Source organism: Phoca vitulina, unplaced genomic scaffold (genome assembly GCF_004348235.1).
Source record: "Phoca vitulina isolate PV1807 unplaced genomic scaffold, GSC_HSeal_1.0 scaffold34, whole genome shotgun sequence".
In the NCBI taxonomy this organism is placed as follows: Eukaryota; Metazoa; Chordata; class Mammalia; order Carnivora; family Phocidae; genus Phoca; species Phoca vitulina.
The window spans coordinates 223175-231990 of record NW_022589737.1 but is presented as its reverse complement, the minus strand read 5'-3'; the positions used below and the strand labels follow the sequence as shown (position 1 = coordinate 231990).

At 36.7% G+C, this 8816-nt stretch overlaps 1 protein-coding gene across 1 annotated transcript; it reads right to left on the bottom strand.

Annotated features, from left to right (window-relative positions):
- Window positions 1-7587: 7587 nt before the first annotated feature.
- Window positions 7588-8816, bottom strand: LOC116645899 (olfactory receptor 143-like). Its single transcript, XM_032426419.1, has one exon. It carries the CDS (start codon window positions 8532-8534, stop codon window positions 7608-7610), a length of 927 nt encoding a protein of 308 aa, XP_032282310.1. The 5' UTR covers window positions 8535-8816; the 3' UTR covers window positions 7588-7607.

The following is an 8816-nucleotide window of genomic DNA, read 5'->3' as shown; positions in this document are numbered from 1 at the left end:
GTTCATCAGATCCTCTGCCCCCTTTTCAGTCTGATTTTGTTGTTGTTGTTGTTACTGAATTGTATGAGTTCTCTATATATTTTGGATATTGACCCTTTATCAGATATATAATTTGCAAATATTTTCTCCTGTTCAGTAGGCTGCACTTTCATTTTGTTGACCATTTCCTTTGACGTGCAGAAGCTTTTAAGTTGATGTAGTCCCACTTACTCATTTTTGCTTTCGTTGCCTTTGCTTTTAAAGTCAACCCCAAAAAATCATCACCAAGACTGATGTTAAGGAATTTATTGCCTATGTTTTCTTCTAGGAGTTTATGGTTTCAAGCCTTTCACACATTTTGAATTAATTTTTGTGTGTGATATAAGACAGTGGTCCAGCTAAATTCTTTTTCATGTTGCTGTCCAGTTTCCCTAACACCATTTGTTGAAGAGACTGTCTTTTCCCCATTGTATGTTATTGGCTTGTTTGTTGTAAAGTAGTTGAGCATATATGTGTGGGCTTATTTCTGGGCTCTCTATTCTGTTCCACTGATCTGTGTCTCCTTTTAATCTAATACCATACTGTTTCAATTACTATAACTTTATAACATCATTTAAATTCACAGAGCATGATGCCTCTGGCATATTCATCTTTCTCAAGATTGCTTTGGCTATTTGGGATCTTTTGTGGTTACATACAAATTTTAGAATTCTTTGTTCTGGTTCTGTGAAAAATGCCATTTGAATTTCAACAGGGAATGCATTAACTCTTTAGATAGTTTTGGTAGTAAAATGAACATTTTAACTATATTAATTCCGATCCATAAGCATGGAATATCTTTCTATTTATTTGTGCCTTCTTCAATTTCTTTCATCAGTGTCTTCTAGTTTTCAGTGTACAGGTCTTTTATCTCCTGGTTGAATTTACTTCTAGGTCTTTTATTCTTTTTGATGCCATTGTAAATGGCATTGTTTTCTTAATTTCTCTTTCTGATAGTTTCTTATTAGTATATGGAAACACAACCAATTTCTGTATATTGATTATGTATCCTACACATTTACCGAATTCATTTACTAATTCTTATGGTTTTTTGGTGGAGTGTTTAGGGTTTTCCATATATAGTATTTAAAAAAATTTTTTTTAAATTCTTTTTAGAGAGAGAGCATGTGCGAGCAGGGAGTGAAGGGCAGAGAGAGAGGGAGAGAATCTTAAGCAGGCTCCGTGCTCAGTGTGGAGCCCAAGGCAGGGCTCGATCTCATGACCCTGATATCATGACTTGAGCTGAAATCAAGAGTTGAACATTTAACTGACTGAGCCACCCAGGCACCCCCATATATAGTATTATGTCATCTGCATATAGTGACAGTTTTACTTCTTCCTTTCCAATTTGAATGCCTTTTATTTCTTTTTCTTGCCTGATTGATCTGGCTAGGACTTCAAATTCTATGTTGAATAAAAGTGGAAGTGTGGGTATCCTTGTCTTCTCCCTGATCTTAGAGGAAAAGCTTTCAGCTTTTTACCATTGAGTATGGTGTTAGCTGTGGGTTTGTCATTTATGCCCTTTATTATGTTGAGATACATTCCCTCTATACCTACTGAAAGTTTTAATCTTAAATGGATGTTGTATTTTGTCAAATGCTTTTTCTGCATCCAAGAAGATAATCATGATTTTTGGCAGATCCTATTTTTAAACCCCACTTTATCTGGCTCTAACTCCACTGTTTTTTTTTTTTTTTTTTGCACTAATACACATTGCTTTCTAGGAAGGAATGGAAAAAATTGGAATATGAAATACAGAAATAAGAGAGAAGAGAAAGTGACAATCTGGAGAAATGACTGCAAATTAACATGGAAGAGAGGGTAGACACAGCAGTGGTATCCTATAAGTGAGATATAGTCTGCATTGGTTTAGATTCCAAAATGGTCACTTGCATATACCCTTAAAAAATTTGTGTCCAGAACCAGATGAAGAAAGCAGCTACAATGGAACATTTAACCTTGGCTTGTTTTCAACAACTCTCACAAGATAGGGGGGCAGATCAACCTCATTCTGGGAATATGTCAGAATCTTCAGGGACATTGTATTTGGTTAAAAAAATTTATTGTCATATAATTTTGTATATTGGAAGTAAAATGAGTACAAATAATTTTGTAATGCAATCTAATGATATAAAATATTCTGGTGTGATTACACAAAAGATAGAATTTATCTTCTTGACACCATTTATCCCAGGGAATAGCAAACAAGGCTATTTCTTCAAGGTGTGTCCTCAGGATTTGTAAAATTTAAATTTTCATCAAGTGGTTTTGAGATGGTTAAAACACTGTTTTTTAGGAATAAATTTGGATCATATGTTATATTGGTAAGCATTTAAAACTAGAGAATAACACTAATTTTTATCCATAGCATTTTCTACAAACATCTATTATATAACTGTTAATTCATCAACTCTTTCATTTATTCAACAACTAGTTTTTGTACTCCCATTATATTCTAGGTATTGGGGATAGAGCAATAAACAAAATAAAGACAAAAATACTTGGAGCTAACATTCTATTGGAATATTTTGTTTATATTTGTGTGTATTATTTATAGTGTGATTGCCATGTCTTATCCATTCTTTCCTCATCACACAACACAGTAAGTGCCCAGTAAGTTTTGCAAATTGAATATATTCAACCTGTTTAAATTTTTCCCTAAAGAACATCTTTTTAAAAAGTTTATGTATACAGACCTGTACCTCTGAAACAAATAATACATTGTATGTTAAAAAAAAAAAAAGAAGACAGTAGGAAGGGAAAAATGAAAGTGGGGAAATCAGAGGGGGAGATGAACCATGAGAGACTATGGACTCTGAGAAACAAACGGAGGGTTTTAGAGGGGAGGGGGGTCGGGGGATGGGTCAACTCGGTGATAAGTATTAAGGAGGGCACGTATTGAATGGAGCACTGGGTGTTATACACAATGAATCATGGAACACTACATCAAAAACTAATGATGTAATGTATGGTGATTAACATAACATAATAAAATAAAATTTAAAAAAGTTTATGTGTTTTAATAATGAGTTAAAAATTTTATACAGGTAAGAAATCAGAGAGGGAGACAAGCCATGAGAGACTCTGGACTCTGGGAAACAAACCGAAGGTTACAGAAGGGAGGGGGCTGGGGGATGGGGCAACTGGGTGATGGGTATTAAGGAGGGCACGTGTTGTGATGAGCACTGGGTGTTACATGCAACGAATGAATCATTGAACAGTACATCAAAAACTAATGATGTATTATATGCTGGCTAATTGAACATAATAAAACATTTTATACATGAAGTTATGTAAAATTCATGACTATACATTTAGGGGCCTAAAAAAAAATGTAAAATATAAATTTTAAGCAAAATTCTTTTTTTTTTTTCTTGTTTAAACAACATCACTGAGTCACCAGCACAACCTGGTGGCTGTTTGGCTGAACTGCCTGGTTTAGTGTTTAAAATTTCTCTTGTGAATTATGTCTCCACTCTTGTATTGATCTGGGCTTTTCTTTCTTTTTTATTTACTTATTTTTGTATTTAAAAATCACATAAGAATTTTATAACTATCATGATTAAAATTTACACAACTTTTTGTTAAATAAATGTAGGTATTTCAAAATACTGCATGTACTGGTCCTCTAATAACAATGTGACTGGAAGATTTGTCCCTCCTCAAAGTAATTTCTAAAGGGTAAGAAGAGGGTTGTGCACTTTTTCATTATAATCCTGTTCCCCACATGAACTTAGTATTTTGTGGATTAAAAGCAATTTTTGTTTCACTCATTTGTAACATTTAAAAAAATTTGTGGGCTTTCCAGGTGATTGATGCCCATTTAACAGAGTCCGGGAAAAATATTTTTGTCAGATCCCTGATACGTATAATCCGAAGTGCTGGAGATGGTTCTTCCTTCAAGTGACCACAGCTAGAAATATCTGAGAAGAAGCTGAATGATTACCAGAAATGTCTTCAAATCTATTTCACCATGGATAGGGATGGTTGCACTAGAAGACCTCTAATTCTAAGACTTAAAAAACTATTAATGATACATTAAAATACATAATTTTCAACTGCTTGTACTTCCACTAACTAATGTAGGAATTCAACTCTTGTGAAATTTCCTCAAGAATTTCTGGGAGTCTCCAGAAGGATCTTGCTGTGCTCAGGAACCAGACTTCCCACTGGCAGCACACTATTCTCTCCTGCCACCTCCCTCTCCCCCAGAGGATATATTGCTCTTTTTGTTCTTCTCTGAGGAAAACAAGACACTTGGGCCCCTGAGTTTCTGTCACATTTGTCTGTTGCCCCTCACCAGAGCTCAGAGAACAGTCCATGGGAGTACAGACACATTCTCTGAGGCTCCATTACCAGCTCCTGACACAGAATTCTACTTCCTTCATCCCTCATTTCCCACTTCCCACACACATCTGCTGCTCTGGATGGTGGCCACTTCCATTGCTTTTTTTCTTTTTCACATATCACTGTAAGCAACATTTAAATGAGCATCTATGATGTACTGGGCCCTGCATTTAGCACTGGGGATGCAGCACTGAACTCGGCAGATATGGTCCCAGTTCTCATGGAGTATCCATCCCAACAAATAAATATGGACACAAAACAAGGTTATCTCACCATTAATTGTTATGTTGGGTGGCTCTATTGGTGGGGGAAATTCATTCAGATAGGAACAGAATGAACATAGGATGCCCCATAACCATATATAGTAAGGATACATCAAAGTTTAAGAAAGCTGTTCTAATATGTAAAACATTGATAGCACTGAAAATGTTCATCTCAAATTAAAGATATATAATAAAATCAACCTAAACGAATGATATCTTAAGATTTCAGTTTTAAGGAGAATATAATTTTAAAAATTACTTTAAATGTTTTAACTTCTCTGTTTCAGAGATAAAAGCCTATATTCTTTATCTTTTAAAAAATGAAACTTCTAATTTTAATTGTAGATTCACATGAAGTTATAAAAACAATGCAGAGAGATCCCATGTATCTTTTATTCAGCTTCACCCAATGATAACATTTCAAGACCACAGTATAATATCACAACCAGGATATTGACAGTGACATAATCCATTGGTTTTATTCAGATTTTCCCAGTTTGAACTTTACTCATTCGTGTATGTGTGTTTAGTTCTATACAATTTCATCACATGTATAGGCTTGTGCATTCACCCACCACAGTCAAGATACAGAACAGTTTCACCACAAAGACCTCTCATGTTCTTCTTTTATAATCACATCCATCTCCCTCCTTAAACTTCATTCCCATCTTTAAACCCTGACAACCACTAATCTGCTCTCTATCATTAAAAGTCTTTCATTTAATTAATATTATATAAATGGAATAATACAGTCCATAACATTTTGAGACTGGCTTTTCACTCAGTATAATTTCCTTGAAATTCATCTAGGTTGTTGCATGTATCTATAGTTCATGCCTTCTTTTTTTTTTTTTTTTTTTTAAGATTTTATTTATTTATTTGAGAGCGAGCGAGAATGAGCATGAGCGGGGGGTGGAGGGGCAGAGGGAGAGGAAGAAGCAGGCTCTCCACTGAGCAGGGAGCTGGACACAGTGTCCAGATCCCAGGTCTCTGAGATCACGACTTGAGCCTAAGGCAGATGCTTAACTGACTGAGCCACCCAGGTGCCCCAGTTCATTCCTTCTTTACTGATGAATAGTATTCCATGATGTGGACAGACAGACACAGTTTAATTGTTTCCCTATTGGAGGATACCTGGGTTGTGTCCAATTTTGGGCTATTACAAATACAGCTGTTAAGAACATTTGTGTATAGTTTTTTTTCATTTCAATTTATTTTCATAAATTTTCCTTGCTCTGAGATACATGCTCAAGAGTGCAACTGCTGGATAACTGAAAACAATAACAAACTTTCCTAGAGTGATTATAACATTTTATATTCCCACCAGCAATTTATGAGTGATTCAGTTTTCCTATATCATTGCCAGCATTTGGTGTTGTCACTATTTTTTCATTTTAGCCATTCTGAGAGATTTGTAGTGTTATTTCATTGTGGTTTTAATTGTGTTTCCCTTTAATGAGATTGAATACTTTTTCATGTGTTTATTTGCCACCCGCATGCCCTCTTTAGTAAAATATTTGTTCACGCCTTTTTTTTTAACTTTCTTTTTTTATTTTCTTTAACTGTTGAGTTTTGAGAGTTCTTTATATATTCTTGATACTAGTTCTCTGTCACATATATGCTTGCAAATATTTTCCTCTTCTGTAGCTTCTGTTTTTATCCTCTTAATAGGGTCTTTGACAGAACTAAAACATTTAATTTTGGTGAGGTTAAATTTATAAATTTATAAGTTTTTCCTTTATGGATTGTGCCTTTGGTGTCAAGTCTCAAATATCTATGTTTAGCCATAGATCCTGAAAATTTTCTCAAAATCTGTGTTCTTTCAACCAACTATGCAAGCTTCACATTACTGAGATTTTGTCTTGACCTCCAACTTTGTCTACCCTACTTAGGAAAGAAAGTTTCAGAAACAGAGGCTAGAAGATCAAAATTTTCTTCCAGGAAGGTATTCTTGGTGATCTTAGCTAAGAGTTTTATTCTTCCTCTTCGATGATTATGAAGAGACTCTGGGAGTCAGGGTAAATCCCACCACAAACTCCATAGGGCAAACATCCATTATCATTTCTTTCAAAATGAAATCAATCATCTGGTGGTTTTCTTTTGCTGATTATAACTGTAATCCTGATGATATCTGAGAAAGACTGGGTAATACAAAAAATTTCCCTCCATTGAAAAGGAACAGTATTAAATCAAAACTACAATGAGATATCACCTTACACTAGTCAGAATGGCTAAAATGAACAACACAGGAAACATGAGATGTTGGCGAGGATGCAGAGGAAGGGGAACCCTCTTACACTGTTGGTGGGAATTCAAACTGTTGCAGCCACTCTGGAAAACAGTACGGAGGTTCCTCAGAAAGTTGAAAATAGAACTTTCCTATTACCCAGCAATTGCACTACTAGGTATTTACCCAAAAGATACAAAAATACTGATTCCAAGGGGCTCATGCACCCTGATGTTTATAGCAGCATTATCAACAATAACCAAATTATGAAAAGAGCCCAGAAATCAGAGAGGGAGACAAACCATGAGACATTCTTGACTCTAGGAAACAAACTGAGGGTTGTGGAAAGGGAGGTGGGTGGGGGATGGGGTAACTGGGTGATGGACATTAAGGAGGGCACGTGATGTGATGAGCACTGGGTGTTATACGCAACTAATGAATTGTTGAACACTATATCAAAAACTAATGATGTACTATATGTTGGCTATTTGAATTTAAATAAAAAAAAAGAAGTAGGAATTGGGCTGAGTCTCTGGAGCATGCTGTTAGGAATAAAGCTCAGTTCAGTATGGGGCTGAGAATAATCATGAGATTTAATAAGGTCTGCATGCCTAATTGACAGGCTTACAGAGAAATAAGTATTTAAAGCAAAAACCTTGCTCTGAAGAAAATTATGGGGACATGCGCACACACACACACACACACACACATACCATATACACACCCCAACAACCCAGCAACATTGGTTCTGCTTAATGTGCAATTCTCTTCAGGGTTTTTTCCAGAGCACACTTGACATCCTTGTTCCTTAGACTATAGATGAGAGGGTTCAACATGGGTACTACATTGGTGTAAAATACTGAGAAGAACTTCCCCTGGCCCATAGAACCAGCAGGAGAGGTCTTGAGATGTGTGAACAACCCAGATCCATAGAATAGGCCAACAGTTACTATGTGGGAGCCACAGGTGCTGAAGGCTTTGGACCAACCCTGAGCTGATGAGACGTGGAGGACACTGGACAGGATCAAAGCATAAGAAATGAAAATAATGAAGCTGGATATTATGGCAATTGTGCCCACAATAACGGAAGTCACCAGCTCACTGGCATAGGTGCTGCTGCAGGAGAGCTGGAGGAGGGGGAAGATGTCACACATGTAATGGCTGATGATGTTGGAATCACAAAAGGACAATCTGACCATGTCCCCTGTGTGGACCATGGCACCAGCAAATGCCATCACATAAGAACCACACATCAGCAGAGAACAGACCTGAGGGGACAAGGTGACTGTGTACAGCAGGGGTTTACAGATGGCCACATAGCGATCATAGGCCATGGCTGTCAACACATAGCTCTCAGAATGGACAAAGAAACAGAAAAAAAACAGCTGAGTCATGCATTCTGTAAAGGAGATGATATTTTTTTCTGACACAAAGTTCATCAGCATTTTAGGCGTAATTACCAAAGAGTGGCAGAGATCTATGAAGGATAAGTTGAAGATGAAAAAGTACATGGGAGTGTGCAAATGAGAATTCAGACAAATTAGATTAATTAAGCTCAAATTCCCTACCACAGTGACCACACAGTTCAGTAAGAAGAGAAAGAAAAGGGGTAACTGGAGCTGAGATTGATCTGTAAGTCCTACCAGGATGAACTCCATCACTGAAGAGTCATTTTCCATAGTCACTATCTGCAGGGCTGTGATCTGTGAGGAAATGAGAGAAGTGTCACATCAGGAAGGGACTCAGACCCTTTGCTTCTAGAGTAAGGCCTTGTTCTGTGGGGGCTCGAGTGTGGCTGTTGGGACAGAGCCCTGAAAGAAGAGCCAGGGCAAGGACTCTTCATCTTTAACTTCCTACTCTTGCTTGTCCTTTTCTTCCATGTTTTCAGATCTCAACTGTAACTCCTCACCTTCCCTGGGCTGACACAATCCAGGATGAAATTTTTTAGCATGGACACCAAA